The sequence below is a fragment of the Brachyhypopomus gauderio genome, chromosome 7 (assembly GCF_052324685.1).
Source record: "Brachyhypopomus gauderio isolate BG-103 chromosome 7, BGAUD_0.2, whole genome shotgun sequence".
In the NCBI taxonomy this organism is placed as follows: Eukaryota; Metazoa; Chordata; class Actinopteri; order Gymnotiformes; family Hypopomidae; genus Brachyhypopomus; species Brachyhypopomus gauderio.
The window spans coordinates 31,495,868-31,520,401 of NC_135217.1; the positions used below are offsets into that span (position 1 = coordinate 31,495,868).

The 24,534-nt window shown below is 46.0% G+C and overlaps 2 protein-coding genes across 2 annotated transcripts; both read left to right on the forward strand.

Moving 5' to 3' along the window:
* Positions 1–3,435: 3,435 nt before the first annotated feature.
* Positions 3,436–5,540, forward strand: LOC143519614 (fucolectin-4-like). Its single transcript, XM_077013238.1, has 6 exons — positions 3,436–3,587; positions 3,831–3,913; positions 4,010–4,307; positions 4,399–4,553; positions 4,942–5,221; positions 5,315–5,540. Exons 1-6 carry the CDS (start codon positions 3,583–3,585, stop codon positions 5,463–5,465), a joined length of 972 nt encoding a protein of 323 aa, XP_076869353.1. The 5' UTR covers positions 3,436–3,582; the 3' UTR covers positions 5,466–5,540.
* A 1,073-nt stretch (positions 5,541–6,613) lies between these two features.
* On the forward strand, positions 6,614–24,461 carry smarcc1a (SWI/SNF related BAF chromatin remodeling complex subunit C1a). Its single transcript, XM_077013237.1, has 28 exons — positions 6,614–6,868; positions 7,714–7,833; positions 8,021–8,106; positions 8,320–8,401; positions 8,526–8,618; positions 8,746–8,815; positions 9,109–9,178; positions 9,294–9,369; positions 9,559–9,684; positions 9,872–9,990; positions 11,505–11,632; positions 11,802–11,861; positions 12,071–12,108; positions 12,424–12,545; positions 12,939–13,010; positions 13,262–13,375; positions 13,927–14,080; positions 14,255–14,365; positions 14,477–14,527; positions 14,945–15,203; positions 16,529–16,690; positions 17,549–17,604; positions 17,847–18,000; positions 18,209–18,369; positions 21,468–21,602; positions 22,006–22,321; positions 22,561–22,683; positions 22,853–24,461. The coding sequence occupies exons 1-28, from the start codon at positions 6,683–6,685 to the stop codon at positions 22,933–22,935; spliced, it is 3,327 nt and encodes a 1,108-aa protein (XP_076869352.1). The 5' UTR covers positions 6,614–6,682; the 3' UTR covers positions 22,936–24,461.
* The last annotated feature ends 73 nt before the right edge of the window (positions 24,462–24,534 follow it).

Below are 24,534 nucleotides of genomic sequence, written 5' to 3' on the forward strand. Positions count from 1 at the left end.
CATGATCAACGGTGTCAAAAGCGGCGCTTAGATCTAGCAGAAAAAGGACTGAGAGTTTGCCTGCATCCTTATTCAATCTCAAGTCATTTATTACCTTAACTAGGGCTGTTTCAGTGCTGTGGAGAGCTCTGAAACCAGATTGAAAAGTGTCATTTATTTGATTTACTTTGACATAGTCATTCAACTGGATTGACACTACTTTTTCAATGATTTTGCTAAGAAAGGAAAGGTTAGATATAGGTCGATAATTATTAAGAATTGTGGGATCAAGATTTCTGTTCTTTAATAGTGGTTTAACCATTGCAGTTTTAAAAATTTTAGGGAATTCACCCAATTGCAGAGACTGATTAACAATCGTTAGAACTTCATTTGCTAATGAGCTCAGAACCTGCTTGAAAAAGCATGTTGGTAAAGGGTCCAGATCACAAGTAGAGGATTTTAGTGATGAGATCACATCAAGTAGTGTTACCATGTCAACTTCTTGGAAATAAGACATATTAAAGTTAGGCTGAGTAACTGATGTAAGGGTTGATGGTCTATTAGTGCTTGTTGCTATGTTCTGCCTTATACTAGTAATCTTGTCCCTAAAAAATATAGCAAACTCCTCACATTTTTCAACTGAAACAGTCTCAGGAAAGCCACAGGAGGTGGGGTTTACTAGCTGATCTATGCTTCTGAACAAGATACCCGAGTTATTATTGGATGAATTGATTAAGGTAGAGAAATAGTTTTTCCTTGCTGATTTCACTTCAGTGTTGTAATTCTGCAATGTTGTTTTATAAATATCAAAATGTACTTGCAATTTTTACTTTCGCCAACGTCTCTCAGCCTGCCTACAATCTTGCCTAAATTTTACAATAGATGGAGTGTTTCTCCAGGGCATCTTAATTTTACCAGAGATTATTTTTACCTTTGGTGCCACAGCATCAATACAGTTGCTAACTCTGTGTGTGAATGTTTCAACTAGCTCATTCCCATTTTCTGAGAGTGGAGGGAGGGACTGTATCATGTCTGTGAAGGCCACGGCACTGCCAGCACTGAGATAACGCTTGGTTATTGTGCGCTTTTCACTGAGTGTTCTAGTAGATAATGACATATTGAAAAATACACCAAAATGGTCAGAGATTGCAACATCAGTAATTTTAGTATTATTAACCTCTATACGTTTAGAAATGATCAAATCTAAAATGTGGCCATGCTTATGAGTTGGGCCTGATACATGCTATATGAGATTGAAAGAGTTAAGCATCCTCATGAATTCTGAAGTGATTGGATTTGTGGATATATCCATGTGAATATTAAAATCCCCAGCAATTAAAACATAATCAAAATCAATTAAAATCCTTAAAAGCATTTCTTCAAAATCTTCAAGAAAATCTGCATGTAGTCTGGGAGGATGATAGATAACAATCAAAAGAACTGAATAAGTACTGTTGAGTTGTACTGCCAGATATTCAAACGTAGGATGTTCCCCTAATGAGATCTGCTTACAGCGGAATGCTTTATGGTAAAAACATGCAACACCACCACCTCTCTTATTTACTCTGGAGATATTAAAATAGTTAAAGTCGGGAGGCGAAGCTTCATTTAGCACTATTGCTCCATTCTGATCAAGCCAAGTCTCTGTTAGAAAAAGAAAGTCCAGACAATAATCTTCAATTAATTTAGCTATTATAAAATACTTGTTTGTGAGTGAGCGGACGTTTAGTAAGGAGACTTTGAAGACTTGATGTGTTTGATCAGCATCGCTTACATCACTTTTGCATTTCACTGGGATCAAATTTTGTTTGTTACAATGTTTTGTAATGCCACCGGCTATTTAAAAGAACTGGAATGTAGCACGGACTAGGAGCATGGGTTCCAGTGTGTCAGACCTGAGAAATCACTGAGTGTGCAGGAGAAGTAGGTGAGTTCCTACAAGACTGCAGACTGTAGTGTTGCAGAACCTCTTCAATCTCCTGGAGTTTACCTCTGAGACTGTGGACAGATTCTCTGACAGGAGATGGTGGGCTCCGTTGACTGACATTACTGATGTTACTGCTGGCAGTTGGGTGCAGATTCCGCATGTGAGCTGATCAGGTTTAAAAAGCTCAGGACGCCTCCAAAAGATGTTGAAATTGTCAATGAAGTTTACCTTCTGATGAGCACAGGCTGTAGTGAGCCAGCTGTGAAATTATCATACAGTTAAGCCCGCCCACTAAGAGGGAAGATATGATTGGTCAATTTTGCTGTCATTTGAAACTGGTATTGTGCTGAATTATAACTGCCTGGCCCTCTGTAAACAAACAGCGGGCATCACAATCCTGATAGGGGGAGACACAGGCTCACAGGCTTCCACTTAATTCCTCACCTTCCAACACAGATTGAATAGACACTGGTGAATAATTTATTTGCTTATATTTCTGTAATTGTTTAGATGTCGATTGTCAAACTGTAAGTAGATAAAAAAAATTTATAATATATTTATATTTTAAGAATATTTTAGGCCCTCTGAGAGGGCGTAGAGGGCCCTGACTTTTACCCCATTTAATGAATTACAGTTTTTTTAATGGAGTGTTCTAACTTGGTAATATCAAAACTAGACACTTTGATTTGCAAAATACCTCTGATGTAATAGTTTAGTTTGATTTGTCACCACATTTCTTCTCTCTCTCAATAAAACACATTTATTTTTCATTAACGTATCCATTTCTGATTGCAGTGCAGGTGGCTGGATGACTAGTGGGAGTCCCTGTATGGCAGTGGTCTTGGCTAACTTGATTGCAACATTCAATTACAAACACTGATGTTTGAACTGGACCTTTGCACCCTAACTTCATCAAAAGTGGAGCAATAGTTCACTTTGAGGAACATGATGGCAGTCATGTGTATCTAGAACATCCGAGGAACGTGATGGCAGTCGTGTATCTAGAACATCTGAGGAACGTGATGGCAGTCATGTATGTCTAGAACATCTGAGGAATGTATTTGGTTCTTGTCAATAGACTCAAATGATTCTGATGCAAGCTGAATGATTTTTCTCTTCTTGGAGATGTACTGCATGAAGTAGTCAGTTACCATTCTTTATCAATTCTGTTCTGACAAAGATGTGCAGCACAGTACATCCTTTAACATGGCAAAATTAACTGGTGTTTGAATAATTTTGAAGACACATTAGACATTAGAATTATGTTCCTTATGTTTGAGGATCTGATTAGTGAGACTAATCTTCACACCTCTTTGTTACCAGTGTTCAACACTTCCAGAGACCTTTGGTTGAACTTTATGATGGTATAGAGGTCCTGGTATGTGGTTTTTGGGCCCCATAAAAAAAACGTTTTTTGGTTGTGAAATGTCCTTATCTTCTGCTTCAAGATGGATGTGCTGATGGTCATCAGCCCACACTCCAGTCTTCTAAGCATGACTGTGACTTTGTCCATAGTCTCATCACCCTTGAGTATGATTATGTACTTTGGTTTATGGCTATAAAAGCAGGTTTGTATGAAGTTGAGAAGTTTGCACTCCACATAAACTTGTGTCTGTGTTAGTTTCTGCCAAGGCATCACACAGCTCTTCAACCACTAAGACAAGAAATCATAAGTGATGAGGTAAGATTATTTTACTTTCCTCCTTAATTACCTATCTTGCTCTTTCTCTTCCACATATCCACATACATTTTAAAGAAATTTGTCATTATTGCAATTTGAGTCTGTTTCAGTTTTATTGTCTGCAATGGGATATGGGGTAGGAGGTATAGATTAGCCAAATTAATGTTTAGATTTTCTGTTTGACATGGATTTATCGCCATAAATGTGTATTGTACTCAAATAGTAATTTTGTTTTTGTTGCAGTTTTAGCGTAATGGGAAGTTACATATTTTATCTTTTTTGCACCCTTGCAATTACTGGTGTTGCAAATGGAGCGTCTATGAAAGGTATCCTCTTAACACAAACATTCACATTTTTCGCACATCATGTGATGGTTTTGTGCAGTTGAACAAATCTAAAGTGAGTTCCTCTGTTCATTATAGCCAAAAACCTCGCTCTGTATGGCAAAGCCACGCAGTCAGACTTGGTGGAAAACCCTTGGGCACCACAAGGCCATGCCTACAATGCAATAGATGGAAATCGAGATGCAAACTATTATCATGGATCCTGCACTGCCACAACGATTCAAACAGACCCGTGGTGGAGGGTTGACCTTCTGGACGAGTACACAGTAACCTCTGTTACTGTAACTAACAGAGAAGACTGCTGTCCTGACAGGATCAATGGAGCTAAGATTCACATAGGAAACTCTTTGCTCAACAATGGAAACAACAACGCATTGTGAGAGGATGCTCACAGCTGTATGCCACTGTAAAATAGACTGACACATACACTTGCAAACATTCTCATGTTATTTCTCCTTTCACTGCAGGGCAGGTGTAATTTCTTGCATCACTGCTGGACATTCCGTCACCTACAGCTTTGAGAAAGGTGTCTCAGGACGTTATGTCAGTGTAGTCCTACCTGGAAAAAAAAAAGTGTTGACTCTCTGTGAGTTTGAAGTCTATGGTTATCCCACTCCACATGGTGAGTTTCTTAAACCCCTATGATGCTAAACTAGATGTATTTGTGCCTGGTAATAGTTGTTGTGTTCCTTAACCTTTCATGCTCATAGAATCAGTCACAATCTGCAATATAAAACTATTATAATACATTATTCCAGTATCTATAGCACTTTACAGGCTACAAACCTATTTTTAAAAAGTGACTCAGAGGAGACAAATGAGACATTCATATGTTCAAAATGTCAGTTTAGACATTTAGTATATAAAATGATTCCTTAGTAAAAACAGCTCTGATGATTCCTTAGTAAAAAAAAATTTTGTGCAGTGTATATTTTTGTATTAAACGACTCTATATGTTGTAATCGTTCCCTGCAACATGCTCCATTTTCAATACATTGTACCTTGTGCAGGGGAGAATGTGGCACTCAAAGCGAGAGCTACACAGTCCAGCCTCTATGGATTCGGTTTTGCTTCTAACGCCATTGATGGAAACCCAGATAGCGCGTACAGCCATGGTTCCTGCTCACACACTGATGGAGACCTCGGGCCCTGGTGGAGACTAGACCTGCTGGAACAACACAAAGTGTTTTCCATTCATGTCACCAACAGGCAGGAGGTTTCTGAACGGTTGAGAGGAGCTGAAATCAGAGTTGGAGACAGTCTGTACAACAATGGCAATAATAACCCAAGGTGAACTACTCTAAGGTTTACGCAAAAATAATACACATAATAATAGTATTACTGGTAATAGTAATAATTTTCCTTCTCTTCCTACATGTCCAGATGTGCAGAGATCCTCTCCACTGATACTAATACTAAATTGTCCTATGAATGTAAGGGGATGGAGGGACGCTACATAAACATTGTGATTCCAGGAAGGAAAGAGTATCTCTCACTCTGTGAGGTGGAGGTGTTTGGATCTCCTCTTCTCTGATCACGTCGATCCACATCAGTTGTTGGCCACTGTTGTACTTTTGGAATATATTAAATAAAGATTTGTAAGCATTAATACCCTATGCAAGATTATTGTTTTTCCATTAGCAGTTTAAGGGGTGTGTAGGACAAGCAGAGAGACTTTCAGTCTAGCATGGTCTACATAACATTTAGACTGACTTTGGAAGGTCTTGCTTTGTGGTTAATTGTTTTGTTTTGGTTTTTTGAATGGTTTTGTTGCCATTCTGGTATTTTCTTTTCATTTAATTTAGTTCACGAGAGTTTTATTCATTTAAGAGAAAGTGTGATGAAGTAAGTCACCCTACTGATCACCATGACACGTACATAAGAATGATCAGAATGAATGAATTATGCAATGAATTATACCTGTGAAAATCAACAAGATGTGACAGGTGTGTCTATGGTCTGGATGTGTGGCAGAAGCTGGACTCTACATAGATGAAGGAGTAAGATGGGAAGGAAGGCTGCTGTCGGCCTTCATCACAGAGCACTTTTGACATATGCAACAATGGATATAGACATACTTAATCAGTTAACATCAGTTATTTAATTAAGATGCTGGATTTCATTTAGAAAACTAGAACTAAACAATAATATATATAAACAAAATATATTTGTCATTTATATAGCCAGCGCAGTTGAAATTCTTCAAAATGGACCAAGACTAAATTTGGCAAAAACAACATTTTAAATGGATTTTAAAAAATTGGCAGTATTGACATTCTCATTATTTTCAAATATGAGATTAATAAAATCCCCCTTATGGTATTTAAGACATAGAATTTTCATAAACAGGGCATTGTACAGTGGCCACCATAGCCACCGTAGCGTTGCTATGTCTGATGACTAAATATGCAAACACATTGTGTCTCCCAACTTAAAAAAAGATTTAAAAAATGAATAATTTTCATTAAAAACTAAAAAAAATCACATTTGTTTGCTGTCATTATCTACATTTATCTAAACATTTTGTACAATGAATTGTGAACTCTCAATTCAATTATAAATGTTTTTTTTTAACCCTAACGAGGTGAGAATATATGTTGTTTTTCACAAGAGGGCGCTGCTTCATCGCGCCTGTTATGTCGCGAGATCTCGTCGAACAAGTAACGCCGCGGCTGCGCAGATTCATTTTAGAAACGTCCATGGTGGGAGTGACGGGAAGAGCTCGTCGTAGCATTCTGCTGTAACTGAACAATGGCGACTGCGGCGACTGCGGCGGGTGGAACGGGCTCAGGGGGACCAGCAGCCAGCCAGGCGGGCACCGGCGCCTCGGTTGGCAGGAAGAAGGACGGAGGGCCATCGTCTAAATTTTGGGAGAGCGCCGAGACGGTCTCTCAACTTGAGACGGTTCGACTGTGGATTGGAAAACACTACAAGAAGGTTAGCGCGCGGCTCGCGGGCCTCTCGCGCGCGGCTCGCGTGCAGCGCCGGCTCCCGCCATTGATGCGAGGGCGCGCGCTAACACACAATAGACATAGCTAGCGGCTAACGGCTAGCGAGGGGGCAGTGCGACTTCACGTTCATCCACAGTAGCCAAATGATATGACTAGTTTGTTCAATTATTTTTGCTAAAACAATATAATTTATTTAGGATTAAATAATATAATATTAAATAACGTTCGTCCCTGTGACTATAATGTCCGGTGTGTTGAGATCACGTAGCCCAGCCGCTAGCTGGTTAGCTTCGCTACTGGATGTTGTGGTAGTTCGGCGAGGAGGAGGATGATGGTGGTGGTGGTGGTGATGATGATGGTGACTCTAGAGCTGACTAAGGAGTTCTTTATTGTCCGGATAGTTGTGTTAATAGTCGTGGTTAGGAGTATGGTCAAGGTCGCCCACGAGTCGGAACCAACGTTAAATGTGATTGTGTTGTTTTGAGAGGTGAGTAGGCCCAGTCCTGTAGCACTTCTGGACCACAACGATCCAGACTAAGACAAAAAAACTCTAGCTAACTAGATCTACTTTGAAGATAATTATGAAAACCTGTATCGCCGTTCTTTTGTGTTTTTCAGTCTAAACATTGATGTGCAGTTTGATGAGCTGTTAGCCAGTGGTTATCCTGCCTGATCTAAATCATAATCTTGTTGACATTGTTCCATTGAGACAGTGTTCTGGGTTTGGGGCTCTATATGCTGTGTTGTGGACCACGTCGACTCTTGTCATTTACATGTGTGAATGCAGGGCACTAGGGGCTGAAGACATTTGTTGGATTGTGATTCTTGCAGTATGTCCAAACCGACTCTCCGTCCTGCAAGTCTCTGGCAGGCCTGGTGGTGCAGCTGCTGCAGTTCCAGGAGGACGCGTTCGGGCGCAGGGTGAGCAATCCAGCCCTGACCAAACTGCCTGTAAGTGCCTTTACACTTTTGCTTTACCATCACCTTGGGATGAACAGATTAAATCTTTGGCACGAGCGATTAAAAGACCGTGGTGCCTGTACTTTAGAGAATGTTAACTTCAGAACCGTTCTGACCTGAATGGCCTTTGAAATCGCTCGGATCAGCAGAGCTGACAGTTGCTGGTGTGGATTTTTAGGCAAAGAGCTTCTTGGACTTCAAAGCAGGTGGAGCGCTGTGTCACATTTTGGGTTCTGCCTACAAGTCGAAGAGTGAGCAAGGCTGGTGAGTTGTGCATCAAAGCTGTTTCACACAACAGAATTCATGATGTTCCTCAAACGATTCTCATTGTTGGTGAGGGTGGTGCTGTCAGTCTTAACTGCTCATAACAAAATTCTCTATCGATTTTGGTGTATTTGGCTTGAATTCGGGGCACCTAACCTCTGTTCATGGAGCTTTACTTCCAAGGGTTTTATAACTAATTGTGTTATTATTCAGGAGAAGATTTGATCTGCAGAATCCATCCAGAATGGACCGGAATGTGGAGATGTTTATGAACATTGAGAAGACTCTGGCTCAGGCAGGTTTGCTATTGCCTACACACCTAACTGGGCTGCAGATCAGACGTCTGTATGTACAGCTTCCCCACCACTATTTATTTCATTTATTGTTTATTTATGTTTGTTTATTTTTGTTTCCTGCAGAACAACTGCTTGACCCGGCCTGTCGTCTACGTTGTGTCTGACATGGACCAAAAACAATCGAGCAAGCTTAAAGACATCATCAAGAGACACCAGGTTAGGGACATGTAGCTTGCAGAATTACAATCGGATTTTAGATTAACAGGACTAATAACTTTATTGACCGTATTATTATCATTGTTATAATTATCTCCCAAATGTTGTGTTTTGGGCTCTCCTCCAGGGCACCATTACAGAAGATAAGTCCAAAGCCACCCATGTCATCTGCCCCTCTCCCTCTCAGGCTGAAGAAGGTACGCTCCACTTATGACTCATCCAGTCTAAACCAGCCACACACCTTCATCTTACCAGTGCGCTACGTGTGTGTTATGAGCATTGCACTCTCTCCTCTGAACTGTAGCCGTGCGTCTCCGTTAGAGATCGTGGTTTGTAATACAGCACATTTGTAAGGTGCCACAAAACTGAAATATCATCGCTCTTCAAGTTTTTGCACTTTCACTTCACGACACATGACCACATTGACGAACAGCCATCAGGATGGCCCTGTGTTCTGATTCTGCTGATGTTGGCATGTTCTGTGTTCCAGAGGAGTGGTGTCGCCCCGTCATGCGTAAAGACAAGCAGGTTCTGGTTCACTGGGGCAGTTACCCAGACAGGTCAGTCTGCTGCTGTCCACTGGACTGCAGAGCTCCTGTTCATCCTTGTGGTGAATCATCACTTTCCTTTGTGCCCTGAAATCTTTCATACGGCTGTGTTGATTTGTGTTGGCAGTTATGACACCTGGGTGTCCACCAGCGATGTGGACGGGGAGGTTGAGGAGCCACCCAGCTCAGAGAAACCTTGGAGGGTGAGAATACAAAGATGTGTGTGTGTTGTGATGAGCCCTTCAGGAGGTGTGTGTGTGTGTGTGTGTGTGTGTGTGTGTGTGTGTGTGTGTGTGTGTGTGTGTGTGTGTGTGTGTGTGTGTGTGTGTGGCGGAGCGCTCCGAGACAGCAGGGCCCGTGTTGTCTGACTACCTCGACCTTCTCTGTCTCAGGTACATGCCAAATGGGTCTTGGACATGGACGCGTTCAACGAGTGGATGAACGAGGAGGACTACGAGGTGGACGAGAACAGGAAGCCGGTCAGCTTCCGCCAGCGGATCTTCCCCCGAGAGGAGGAGGTGAGTGTGCAGCTCCTGCCCGTCATCCGTCTGTCACCCACGCTCTCTCCTCTTCCTCACTCCACTCCTCCTCCTCCCCCTCCCACAACGACCCTCGGTGTGTGTGAGACGCGTTCCATTCTCTCATCTTTGCATTCTCTTCGCTCTTTCTCTCATCCCTCACCCCGTTGCTGTGGCTAATGATCAGTCTTCCCGCACGCCCGACCGGAAGGAGCGCAAGTCCCTGGCAAGCAGCAAGAAGCGTCGCCGCTCGCCGTCGCCCCCCAGCACCCCCGCCGAGTCCCGCAAGAAGGGAGCCAAGAAAGGGTGATTACACCGCACCACAGCCCCCCCGGCCGTGGAGGGTCAGGACGGGCCTTCCACGCACTCACTTGCATGCTGCAGCTCACTACAGACACTCGCTGGGCGCTTTGAGAGCCCGGTCTGGTTGTGTAGGACCCACTCTTGTCTGCTGCGTTCAGCCGCCTGTGTGAGAGCGTTGGGGTCGGCCAGTTTGAGCAGGTTCATCTGTGTGAGTGCTAGGGTTGCAACGGTATGAGATTTTCACGGTATGATAACCGTCTCAGAAAATACCGCGGTATCACGGTTATCACGGTATCACAGTTTGTTTGTATATTATTAAAAGATACACTGACCCTTAAAGAAATTACAATAAGTTTTTTTTTTCAATTAACTATTTATTGTAGAAACCTGGAACTATTGTATACAAAATGTCTCCTTTAAAAAAATAAGCTGTACACATGTTTATATAAATACTGCAAAATTAGATAAACCTAAATCATGGATTTCAGTACAATTATTTAAGTTTAAATTATTTAATATCTGATAAACTCTGCCGGGGTCACTGTCTAATCAACAACTGTTGTAAACGTCCGTTGTACTGCCAAGTTAGAATATAACCAGATACATATAATGACTTTGTTCATTGCGCTGAGGCGCGGCACGCGCAAAGTTACAAAATTCGAGAGCTGCACGACCTCGCGAATCGACAGCGCGCGAGACCCTCGCGCACCGGCGGAGCCACTGCGATTATGTCATTTTCGCCGCTGATTTTGTTAAGCTTTTTTTTTTTGTTAAAAAATTTAAGTCTGATGCACTTTCTGCCATTCTCACTGCTATGTGCTGAGTAGCTGAACCGGAGCGGAGTTGCGCATGCGCGGGTCAGTTTCTCCGCTGTCTTGCCTTTTACCGGTAATAAGCAAACGCACACGGTATGATAACCGTGCATTTTAATACCATGGTATACCGTGAAACCGGTTACCGCTGCAACCCTAGTGAGCGCGTTGGTGTCGGTAGGGTCAGGGGTCGGTAGGGTCAGGTTGTTTGACCTTTTTCTCAGTGGCGTTGCTCCCATACTTCAAGACCACTCGTCATTGTCCCGGTGAACAGAGCTGACACTCCAACACCTGCTCCATTTTGAGTGTCTGGATATTCAGATTGCTGTCACATGGATTTATGCATCCCTGGTTAGCCAAATAAAAATAGTTTTTTTACCTCACTGTTTGTCATCACACTGTCCTATTGAAGTGCTTCCACGATGTTGCATAGTGTGACATGGGGCAGTGTGGCTGACACTGAAGGGGTTACATCTGCCTTAAATGCAGGTCCTGCCTGTTTCTGTGCTTGGCACCTATCTACATAAAACCCCCAGAATCAGGACACATGAAACGTCTTAATTGTCAACCGTGTCTTTATGTTGGACCCAGATCTCCGATTCTAAAGGTTTTTGGTCGGCTGATCTTTTCTCCAGTGGAGTTTTGAAGGATGTGATTTGTGTTGGTTTTTGTGGACGCGCTCATTTTTCTCTCCGGGGTCTGCAGGAACCCAGGACCACACTGGAAACGCCGTGGTCATCGTGATGATGACGAGCAGGATGAAGACCTCACCAAGGACATGGAGGACCCCTCGCCCGTGCCGGGGATGGAAGAAGTCTCTCTGCCAAAGAACGGTGAGACAGTTCAGCCTGTCTGTCGTTACTGTAGCGGTTATGGCGTACACACCCGGGTGGTGGCAGGTTGTCCCTGGCAGAGCAGAACTCTGTGTGTTCGTGGGGTTTTACGTATGACTTCATGCCCCTCTCCCTCTCCCACTTGTTGACATTTTGCCATTTTCTGCAGTTAATCAGAAGAAGGACAGTGAGAATGCCCCGGTGAAGGGAGGGACTGTGGCTGATCTGGGTAAGAGCGCCCTCTGTCTGCAGGTGTCAGTAAGTCCTGGCCCACCCAGATACACGTCCCAGTGGCATTAGGAGCCCAGCTAGCCGGGGCCACGACTGTCATGTATCCACAAACATCTGTGCTGCGTGGACTCTTTTTACACAAGTTAAAACAATGATTTCTGACTTTCTCTCTATCTATCTATATATCTATCTATCTATCTATCTCAGATGAGCAGGAAGATGGGTCAGTCACATCTGGAGGCAAGGTGAGCCATGGGAGAATCTTCTGTAGCAGGTCTGGTTGGGCGGGCTCTTCAGCACTCTTATAGCAGACAAGGATTCTGGGAATTCCACGTAGGACCTCCATTGTGGGCGTGTTTGATATTGGCAGGTGAAAGCGGTCTGATAAAGCCGTCTGGACAACATCTAGCTGCTTTGTGTGCTGAGACGGTTTCGCTGTCACGTGGTGATGGTGGTTTGGTGTCTGACCTGCAGCGGCTTTTTGTGACGAACGTCTACAGGACTACGTGCTCTTCAGCTAGAGCTGACCATGGGGTGCCCTCTGTCTGTGTGATTGACAGGACGATGAAGACCAGGGCAAGATGGAGGGGAATCGTCTCATGGACTCCAGCGAGGACAACGTGACCGAACAAACGCATCACATTATCATTCCCAGCTACTCGGCCTGGTTCGACTACAACTCGTAAGAGCTGTGTGTGTGTGTGTGTGTGTGTGTGATACATTTATATAATAGGGGGGCCATAGAGTAATTGTGTTGCTCTGTTCATGACATATTGCAGTGCATTCTGATTTAATTCAATATGGCTGAGCATCTGTCATCCCACTATACTCAGAGTACGGTTGCTGTCGCTCAGAGTACGGTTGTCTCTGCTTTATTACATTTGCAGGTTATTAATGATCTTTGTTACTGGACACGATTAATCTGAATATAATCCTAGAATTATTATTACAGTTTCAGCTGGTAACGGAGCATTAGGGTTCATGTTTGAAACTAAATGTCTGGGTGCCAGTGACTCTGGGAGATTGAGACATTGTTGTGAATTACACTCCTGTCTGTTTGCTCTTCTTCCTGTAGCATTCATGAGATTGAGCGCCGTGCACTGCCAGAATTCTTCAACGGCAAGAATAAGTCTAAATCTCCAGAGATGTAAGTTCATAGAAGTGGGTAAGCCGCACCATGCAGCTAGGAACGAATTTGAGTTCAACTGAGTGGTAAAAACATAAACCCTAGATTGGACACAGATACCAAGAAATACAGTTTTGAAATAAACAGATTTTCTTCTCGTTTAATCTCATATGCAGGTGTCCTCAGTGATGGTCTAATGATAAGTTGTAGTTTTCTGTAAAATTCTTGGCTGGGTAATTTTTCTGACTGCTGTGTTTCTGTTCGCTGCTCAGATATCTGGCGTATCGTAACTTCATGATCGACACCTACCGGCTGAACCCACAGGAGTATCTGACCTCCACGTCCTGCAGACGCAACCTCACCGGAGACGTGTGCGCCGTGATGAGGTGCGCGCACCACAACCTCCACCGTGTGCTTTACCGTATAGTGGTGGGCGGGGCCTCTCTAATGCAGCCGCCCAGGAAGTGATGGCTGGGTTGTGGTGTTCAATCCTCCAGCACTTCCTTTGAAAGGCTTTGTACCAGTAATCGCTGCCCATACTGGCTGCTTTCAACTGTGGCTGGTCTGTTGCTGCACATCCAGACCCCAACAGTCCTGCGGTTGGAGGCGGACTGTGGGTGGAGATGGCCATTAGTCTGACATCATATCCATACGAGTCATTTCTGGTAAAGAGGACAGAAACAAAAACAATACTATATATATATATATATATATATATATATATATATATATATATATATATATATATAATTTTTTTTTATTCAGACAACGGAGAATGCATTACAATATAATAAATGTTTAAGAATGTGTGAATTGTGGATGATACGAATATTAATTGAGAGTTAAGACTCTTCAGATATTGTTGATGTGCTCCATCCCCAAAGCACCCAGTGGTGCACGTGTCTGATTGGTGTGTGTGTGTGTGTGTGTGTGTCAGGGTGCATGCCTTCCTGGAGCAGTGGGGCCTCATTAACTACCAGGTGGATGCTGAGAGCAGGCCCCTGCCCATGGGGCCTCCACCCACACCCCACTTCAACGTGCTGGCTGACACCCCCTCTGGCCTCGTGCCTTTGCACCATCGCCCCCCACAGGTCTGTGGAAGAACAACACCCCTTCTGAGTGTTATTTTAATGCTCTTATACCTGTGACCCAACAAGACCTGAGCTTTACATTCAACCTTCAGTTTAACTAAATAAAATTGTAAGGCTTTGTAATGTTTTGATGACTTTATCAGCAGTGCAGAACAAGTGTTTCTTGTCTTTCAGATTCCCTCTGCTCAGCAGATGTTGAACTTCCCGGAGAAGAGCAAAGACAAGCCCTCGGACCTGCAGAACTTTGGCCTGAGGACGGACATGTACACAAAGAAAAACTCCAAGGTGAACAGCTTTCTCAGGACACGACACACTGCAGCCTAAAGGCCCACCAGGAAATCATCTACATGGACTAAACATCTGCCTCTTGTGTTTTTAATGTGTGTGTGTTTCCAGAGCAAGGGTACGAGGGAGTGGACTGAGCAAGAAACTCTGTTGCTGTTGGAGGTGAGATAGCTGACCAATCACAGGGCGCAGAGGTTTAGGTCCATCTGCTCATACCTTTTTCACAATGTTCTGCTGGAATGAGATTCCTTTTAATTTCACAATAAAAGTCCTGGCATGGAGCAGCAGGGGCCTGCAGCAGAAACCAAGTATCAGTCTCCTTCCTTCAGACGTCACTTTACCCGGCGCTTCTGTGCTAGTTTAGTTTCTTCACCACTGCATTTCTCAAGCCTGCTCTTGGAAGGTGTTTTTACACTCCCCACGTTGAGAGGTTTTGCTTGTTGTGGCGGGTCATTGTGCGTCGTTGAAGCTGTCGGGACTCGAGAATGCACGGTGGCTCCAAGCTGATGCTGTACGGGACCTTGGTGTTCCCACGTGGTGTAATTGTCGCCCCCCCCCACTTTTCTCCGTCTGCTGCAGGCCCTGGAGATGTACAAGGACGACTGGAACAAGGTGTCGGAGCACGTGGGGAGCCGCACGCAGGACGAGTGTATCCTGCACTTCCTGCGTCTGCCCATCGAGGACCCGTACCTGGAGAGTCCCGAGGCGGCGCTCGGACCCCTGGCCTACCAGCCAATCCCCTTCAGCCAGTCGGGGAACCCCGTCATGAGCACCGTGGCCTTCCTCGCCTCTGTGGTGGACCCCCGTGTGGCCGCCGCTGCTGCCAAGGCTGCCTTGGGTAAGCGTACGCCCCGCCCCCTCTCTGCCCCGCCCCCTCCGTCCCACGCAGGCGCTCTCAACACCGTGTCTGTGTCATCAGTCCTAGTGAACAGGAGCAGAAGGTGTCTCACTAGTCTGACGGAGGGGCTTGTTCACTAGTCTGACGGAGGGGCTTGTTCACTAGTCTGACGGAGGGGCTTGTTCACTAGTCTGACGGAGGGGCTCGTTCACTAGTCTGACGGAGGGGCTCGTTCACTAGTCTGACGGAGGGGCTCGTTCACTAGTCTGACGGAGGGGCTCGTTCACTAGTCTGACGGAGGGGCTCGTTCACTAGTCTTGACGGTGGGGCTCGTTCACTAGTCTTGACGGTGGGGCTCGTTCACTAGTCTTGACGGTGGGGCTCGTTCACTAGTCTTGACGGTGGGGCTCGTTCACTAGTCTTGACGGTGGGGCTCGTTCACTAGTCTTGACGGTGGGGCTCGTTCACTAGTCTTGACGGTGGGGCTCGTTCACTAGTCTTGACGGTGGGGCTCGTTCACTAGTCTTGACGGTGGGGCTCGTTCACTAGTCTTGACGGTGGGGCTCGTTCACTAGTCTTGACGGTGGGGCTCGTTCACTAGTCTTGACGGTGGGGCTCGTTCACTAGTCTTGACGGTGGGGCTCGTTCACTAGTCTTGACGGTGGGGCTCGTTCACTAGTCTTGACGGTGGGGCTCGTTCACTAGTCTTGACGGAGGGGCTCGTTCACTAGTCTGACGGAGGGGCTCGTTCACTAGTCTGACGGTGGGGCTCGTTCACTAGTCTTGACGGAGGGGCTCGTTCACTAGTCTGACGGAGGGGCTCGTTCACTAGTCTTGACGGTGGGGCTCGTTCACTAGTCTTGACGGTGGGGCTCGTTCACTAGTCTTGACGGTGGGGCTCGTTCACTAGTCTTGACGGTGGGGCTCGTTCACTAGTCTTGACGGTGGGGCTCGTTCACTAGTCTTGACGGTGGGGCTCGTTCACTAGTCTTGACGGTGGGGCTCGTTCACTAGTCTTGACGGTGGGGCTCGTTCACTAGTCTTGACGGTGGGGCTCGTTCACTAGTCTTGACGGTGGGGCTCGTTCACTAATCTTGACGGTGGGGCTCGTTCACTAGTCTTGACGGTGGGGCTCGTTCACTAGTCTTGACGGTGGGGCTCGTTCACTAGTCTTGACGGTGGGGCTCGTTCACTAGTCTTGACGGTGGGGCTCGTTCACTAGTCTTGACGGTGGGGCTCGTTCACTAGTCTTGACGGTGGGGCTCGTTCACTAGTCCTGACGGTGGGGCTCGTTCACTAACGCGTGTTTTGTTTTCTTCGTGTAGAGGAGTTTTCCCGCGTGCGTGAGGAAGTCCCGGCGGAGTTGGTGGAAGCTCACGTGAAGAAGGTGCAGGAGGCCGCGCGCAGCACGGGCAAAGTGGACCCATCCTACGGCCTGGACAGCAGCGGCATCGCCGGCACTGCCCCCGATGAGCCCGAGAAGACAGGTAATGGCACACCTGCTAATCTCACGCCATAGCGTAAGCATGCTGGTCTCCCACGTCGTAGTGCGTGTCCTATTGCGCTGGCCCTGGTCACGTGGTGGCACACGTGGGGCTGCTTGGTCCTTGTGTAACGTGACGCTTTGGCCTCTTCAGTGCACAGAGGCTTCACATCTGTGGAGGAACCTCATGCTGAACGTTCAGAACAAGGATGTGAGTTTGATGGGTCTGATCAGAGCAAACCAGCAGAGGCTCAGAAACCTGAGCAGTTTTCTTTCCTCCTCATGTCAGCCATCCAGCCACATAAGTGGTGCTTTGTTGCTGAGGGGGTGTGTGTGGAGAGGGGGTGTGTGGGTGGTGGTGTGTGGGTGGAGCGGGTGTGGCTCTTTTGTATTAGCACTTTGCTGTCAGTTGGGCTGTGGGGGGTGAAGCTGAAACTGGGTCAGCTGATGTGAGCTCAGTGTGGCGAGAACCGCAGGCGCTCTCTCTCTCTGTGTCTGTCTGTCTCTCTCTCTGTCTGTCTGTCTCTCTCTCTCTCTCTGTGTCTGTCTGTCTCTCTATCTCTCTCTCGTGCATGTGTACTACTGATACGCCATTAGCTCCAAAATAAAGCTGTTCAGCTACTTCACTGTGTTTTCCCCACACACACAGACATGTATGCGAGGCAGGTCCCATTATCTGCAGCGATCCCAGTGCTTCTGTCTCATGTTCACCACCACCACCATACATCACGTCACACATGCGTCTCCGTTATGAAAACCCCACACACGTCCCGGGACGGGGGGGGGGGGGGGGGGCGTGGGCGTCAAGTTCTTCTGTCAACGTGCAGAAATGACATCAGACGTGTTTGTTTCTCCCTCCCAGAACCGACGGAGGCGGAGAAGATGGACACCGAGCCAGAGGCCCAGCAGGCAGAGAAGGTGAGAGTGACTGCTGCAGGTCCCTGCCCTGCCCCGCCCCTCCCTGTCTTGCCCCGCCCTTTACCGCCCTGTGTGACACAAGTTGAGCATAGTGTCAGAATTTGAAGCATTTCTAAAAGGTAATAGGAAGTGTGTGTGTGTGTGTGTGTGTGTGTGTGTGTGTGTGTGTGTGTGTGTGTGTGTGTGTGTGTGTGTGTGTGTGTGTACACGTGTACATGTGTGTGTGTGTGTGTGTGGTGCAGGCAGAGATGAAGGAGGAGGTTGAGAAGAGTGGGGAGGCGGTGGAGAAGCCATCTGAGGCGTCTGAGGGAGAGAAGATGAAGATGAAGAGTGAGTCTGCGGAGAAGCCCGAGCGTGAGGAAGAGGAGGGTGAAGTAGCGGAGACGAAGGCTGCAGGTACCCATCCTCATCCTCTCTCAGCATGGGCCACATTAACTACATGAACGCTTCACGCTGCGTGACATGAAGACGGCGTGATGGCACTCGTCATACATGTGGTCACCACACAGATCTGCACGGCCCGTTCTGCTTGATAACACAACATAGGGGGGGCACGCACGGCACTGCCGCGACCTCCTTTGACGTGAAGACACTGTGGTTTCAGAGAAAGAGGAGGAGGTGATGGAGGTGTGTGCGGAGGAGAAGGAGGGTGAGGAGACCCAGACGCAGGAGCAGGACCGTAAGACACTGGAGCTGGACGTGGGGGAGGGGAACATCGCCACCGCCGCTGCTGCTGCACTGGCCTCCGCCGCCACCAAGGCCAAGGTACACACACACACGTGTACACACACAAACATATATATATATGCGACAAATATATATATATATATATATATATATATATATATATATATATATTAGGGGTGGGCATAGATTAATTTTTTTTTATCTAGATTAATCTCACTGAAATCTTGAAATTAATCTATATTAAAATGGCTCATATGCGTGCTACCCAAGTAATGACTAAAAGTCAATTTTTGAGATAGGGTTTCTTAATACAAAGGGTGTATTAGACCAGGGGTCTCCTGTTTCCATCTCCTGTTTCCAAAATGCATCAATGACTGCTTGAGGAAGCTGTTCTACTTTGATACTTGAAGAAAAAAAAACATGCTTAATAAAAAGTAGGCTACTCAAGTTCAACGGTTTATTCAGTTAAACATGAATTTGTAAGCCTACGTACATTAAAAGGGGTTGATAACATGTTTATTCAGCTAAACATGATATTTGAAATGTAAGCCAACATTTAGTACATTTAACCTCACGGACGTAATTTGGGGGGGTCTTTTTCAAAAGCCGTTTTTGGTCCTCTACGGTTTTAACGGTTAAAAAGAAATATTTAAACAGCGAATCTAGCGCTAGGACCATGCAGAAAACGACCGCTCCGAGCTCCGCTCCGGTAACACTTTACGTTCCTAAAACTGAATTTTCCATGAAGCAAACCTGGCGACTTCGTGGCTGCATCCATGTAAACACACGTACGATTTGTAAATCACAGGTTTGAAAACTCGTTCTCGCCCCTACTGTGCAATTTGGTTAGGAATACAGCCGAGCTAAACTATCAAGTTGAAAGTCATCATAGTTTGCTTACCCATTTTGACCCAGTTCCAACCGAACTTTAAGAATAGATTAACTGCGATAATTTTTATATCGCCCGATAAGATTATCAAATTAACGAACGCCGTTAACGGCCCACCACTAATATATATATATCACGATTCTCTAAATCTTCAATTGCATTTCTGATTTTAGGGTCACGATTCGGTTCGATTCTAGATTTACAGCAGAAGGCCTATGCCAGTTTTAGATTAGTCTATGGTCAGTCGTTGGTTTGATTAATCAAATTTACAATCTTATTTCAAAAGGTGGGTTTGATATGTGATGCAAAGTGATACAAGTGATCTGTAATACACCACATTAGGCACTAATGGTCAAATTTAAATAATTTAATTATGATAAATGTAACAGTCTTGTTCTCAGTGGAAAACAGCAAAAAAACATAATAATAACAAAAATGAGGTCACAGAGGGTACCTGCTATCTAGTGTTTTTTTGGTAGCAGCAATGTGCACTATTAAAACCGCAATGTGCAACATAAAATAAATAATAAAAAAATGCAGGAACAGTCATGTACAAAATAATAGAACAAATAGAGCCTTAACAAACTAAACTATCCTACAAAATTTCTTAAACAATTTCTTTAGTGTCTTCATACATGGAGGGCAACACTTTAGTTGTAAGATGCGACCTTGTACTTTCGCGAGTGACCGTAGCGCGTGGCTCCGCACACCTCGCACGAACCTCCGTGAACGGCGGAAGCGTTTATACTTGCCGCATCACATTCTTTCCGAAACGATATGTGGTAGTACTGTATAAAGAAACACCCCTCAAAAACGGGAAGGAACATTTACCTGACGAATTTTGATGTTGCTTTGTGTTCCAGGTTTGAAAAGTGCTGGAATTTAGGCTAAAGTACTTGAAAATGCTTGAAATTGTAACTGCTTGTAACAAATAGCTGTCTGACTGAACAGTTCACTTGTATTACGTTAACAAATACTTGTATTTCCAGGACGAAACATGAGAGAACGTGAAGGCGTTAAGATTGGGCGTTTTGAAAATTAACAACCATTAAATAATGTGAAAAAGCGAATTATTTCGAATCATTACGAGTATATGTATAAATATTTAACTTAATTAGGTTTACCGTGCTGGGAATTATTGAAAGGGACCTTGAAAGTGACGTACAATGCTTTAATTCCACATGGCGCAAATATGGCGCGCGAAGGTACAAAAAATTGAGAGGTGCACGACCTCACGAATTGCCAGCACGGGCGGAGCCACCACGATTAGGTCATTTTGATACAGCTTATCACACTAGAATGCAACTGCTATTATATAACCATCATTAGATTTCAGCTATATGCTAACTAAAAATAAAAACAATTAAGCTCATAGTTCATTAAACCTTTAATGAAATATGCAGCTTGTTGCAACAAACAATTATTAAAATAAGTATAAGACACTGGCTTAAACAACGCAAAAATAAATACATTAACAAATAATTTTTTTTAGGTTTTTCTTTCTTTCATTTGTCTCTGGCATCAAACGTAGCTACATTTAAATCAAACTAGGTAGGTACCTGAAACTAAGGAATTATTCACAAAAAGAAAGTTTTGGTCTCATTGACGTTACAGAAAACACATGAATGCGTGCTAAGGCTAATGAAACAAATTGCCATCACTAATGTTAACTTTTACAGCTACCACGATAAGCAAGTACTAATTTAACGCTCTGTTTATGCTAACTTTAGCAGCTAAATAGCAATTTAGATTACAAAGATGATGGTCCCTCTTCATCATTGTCACAATCAGCCACATCATGCTTCAGGTGCTCGTACATCATAGTTGTGCTGCCGCAGAAGGCAAGTTCTGCCTTGCAGATATTGCATGCATTTCGGAACCCAGCTACGGAAAATGATCCTACACTTTTGAGTTCCGTAGCTGGGTAGCCATGATACCAGTCTGTATAACGTCCTGGGATGTCGTCAACTGTCTACCTCGGTTTCCACTACTGCGCATGGACGTCAAGGACAGAAAGGCAGATGCAGCAGTTTGTAGAGAAAAAAAAACAATGCATCGACTATTAGTCGTCGACTATTTTAATAGTCGACATAATCGTGACTAGTCGACTAATCATGTCCGACCTACCCCTAATATACACACACGTGTGTGTGTGTGTGTGTGTGTGTGTATATACACACACATACACACACGTGTACATACACACACTACAGCCAGTAGTGTTAAAGAACACACACCTTTGCCACACACCACATGAGACACATCTTCTCACGCGTGTCTTCTGCAGCACCTGGCGGCGGTGGAGGAGAGGAAGATCAAGTCCCTGGTGGCTCTGCTGGTGGAGACGCAGATGAAGAAGCTCGAGATCAAACTCCGCCACTTTGAGGAGCTGGAGACCATCATGGATCGGGAGAAGGAGGCGGTGAGGACCTCCCTCGTCTTCTCCAGCAGATTCAGCTAGGGAAGGTTCACCAGTGGGCCCAGTTCACCAGTGAGACCAGTTCACCAGTGGGCCCAGTTCACTGGTGTGTGCACTAGTCTCACTGCGTTCTCCCGTGAGTGGTTGCCGTGTAATACAGGACGTGTTATTAAGGTACCACAGACGGTGACAATGACCCAGTTTAGAAATTACAATTAGTGCATAAAGAGTCGTTATATAATCCTGCCCTGTGCTGTAGTACAGCCTGTGTGCCACTAGAGGGCAGTGAGGCTGTGTGAACGCCGGTCAGTGTTCAGCAGTTGGGCGTGTAGGTGGTTTTGTGTGGGGCTGCCCATATGTTGCGTCCTGTGGAGCTGCTGAATGAAGCTTCTCTGTTGTTCTCCAGCTAGAGCTGCAGAGACAGCAGCTGCTGACGGAGAGGCAGGCCTTCCACATGGAGCAGCTAAAGTACGCGGAGATGAAGGCTCGCCAGCAGATGGAGCAGCAGCAGGCGGCCGCCGCGGCCCAGCAGGGGGCAGGGGGCCATCACGGGGCTCCTCCCGCCACCCCCCACGGCCCCCCACCCCACGGACCCCCGCCTCACGGACCCCCTCCAGGAATGCACCCCGGCCACCCCGGTCATCCGGGTCACCCCGGTCATCCCGGTGCTGGGTACCCCCCCATGCACCACCCCATGGGACCACACCACCCGCCACAGACAGGTGAGCCCCGCACGGGCTGTGGTCAGACTGCGTGAAGTGCGACTGTGTGAAGTGTCTTTTGATTCAGAGGATGGAGGTTCTGAATCGCCCAGGAGTGATGAAGCAGTTATGATTCACACGCTAATTAGATATGTGTGTTAATTACTTATGAGTGTGGGAATGCATGCCTTGTGCTTTTAGAGTTGTTTAATGTGTGTGTGTGTGTGTGTGTGTGTGTGTGTGTGTGTGTGTGTGTGTAGGACCAATGGTTGGACCGGGCCAGCCCATGCCCGGCCGCATGATGCCGGGACCTGGGGGGCCTCCTCCAGGGGCCATGCCCCCTATGATGGGCCCCAGACACCCGGGAGCCCCCAACGGCATGTGTGAGTGTCTAGTGGCTGTGGGATCTCTCTTTGCTCTGTGTGGGTCTAGTGAGGTCCGCTGGGTTTACAGTGATACACATACACGTTTCCTTCATATGAAGCATCAATACGTGTGAACTTGATGGGTTAAAGGAGGACGTGCTGTAACAGTAACGTTCTCCCCTTACAGACCCTGTTCCTCCGCCGTCTGTGCAGCCTGATGGGATACCAGCTCCTGCAACCTCACTCCCCACGCGTGCGGCTGAGAACTAATGCCCACACACACGCTCACATTTTCACACACTCACTCAAACATCTCCTATTTGAATATAACCCTATTCTCTCTACTGATTGTCTTTGGCTTTCTCCCTCAAACTCCTTTAAAACTCCCCAACCCCCACCCCACACACACACACACACACACACACACACACACACACACACACACACACTTGTGAGCACAGATGCAGTAATACTGCCTGTACTGGACATCCTGTCTTCACACTCACATTTGGCCTCCTGGTTCCTGCTGGTTCCTGCTGAGAGCTGCTGCTCACACACGCCTGCGTTTGGGTTTGTCCTCAGCTCCATGGCAGCTCGCACGGCTCCTCCCGGTAATGTGAGTGGTGGACCCTTATATGTGTATATAGTGTTAATCTATGTAAGCTAGACGTCCAGAGGGTGGAGACAGGGGTGTGGGAGTGGGTGTGTGGGACTCCTCTACCTGCTGACCTACCTGCACCCTGTTCCCCTCATCTCTCTCTTCTGAATCACACTGTAGCATTGAGCCTGCAGGCGGCCCTGTTCTGCTGTAGATCTTCCGGGTGTGGGAGGGGTGGGGACGCAGGCGTGTGGAGCAGATCTCTGTCGGCAGCCCACAGGCTCTTCCCTTCACCTTATCTCTGAGAATCTACCTCTCCCATTAACATCCTGGACCTTTTGTGTGTCTTTCCATAGCTTTATCAGGCAGCAGTTTTACTGTGTAGTGAGAGGTGTGTTTTACGACGCTGCGCTTGGTCACCTGTTCCTTCACCCACAACGCCTCGGCCGGAGCACAGAGCCACGAGGTCTAGAGAAGAGAGATAACTCACACGCACTCACACACACACAGCACTCGGTACAGATCTGAGCCAAGGCCATGTACCGTGCAGAAACACACACACACACACACACACACACACACACACACCCCAGTAAGGTAGAAAAGTGCCCATACTGTCTCTGGTTTGCTTTAGCTACTGTGCAGGAAGTCCTCCAACACAGCTGCAGTGGTGGAGGGGCCTCCAGGCTTGGCTAGTGGCCCTTAGGGTCCCTCCTGTTAGGTGCTCTCAATGTAGCTGTCCTGCCTCACTCTACCTCTCTAGCTACCTCTCCCTCCCCCCTCTCTCTACTCCTTTCTTCTCTATTTCTCTCTCTCTCCCCTCCTTTCCTCTGCCCAAATGACTGCTGCATTACTGCTGTGTGGAGGCTTTTGATCCTCCTCTTCCTCAGGTGATCCATGCCCCACTCTCCAACATGGCCTAATCTTTTACACTACACACACACGCACATACACATACATGTACACACAGACCTAAATGTTCCAAATAATTCTGGGCTGAGACAGGAGTTACACCCCCCATATATATCCTTTATTGCTTCTTGTTATTTTAAGGTAATGTATTTTTAAGAAAATAAAGTTTGTGTAGACTCAGTTATCATTGCTCATGGAAGTTTGTAGCTTTTACGTTTTTTAACCTGCACATTGGTACTGAGACCCAAACACTGTCAAATAAAATGGTGTCGGTTTTTGTTTCGTATGCATGATTTCCTGTGCTTTGTTGTCCCATGAAGTCATCGCTGCTTCTGCTGTACGACTGCACACGTGGGCCA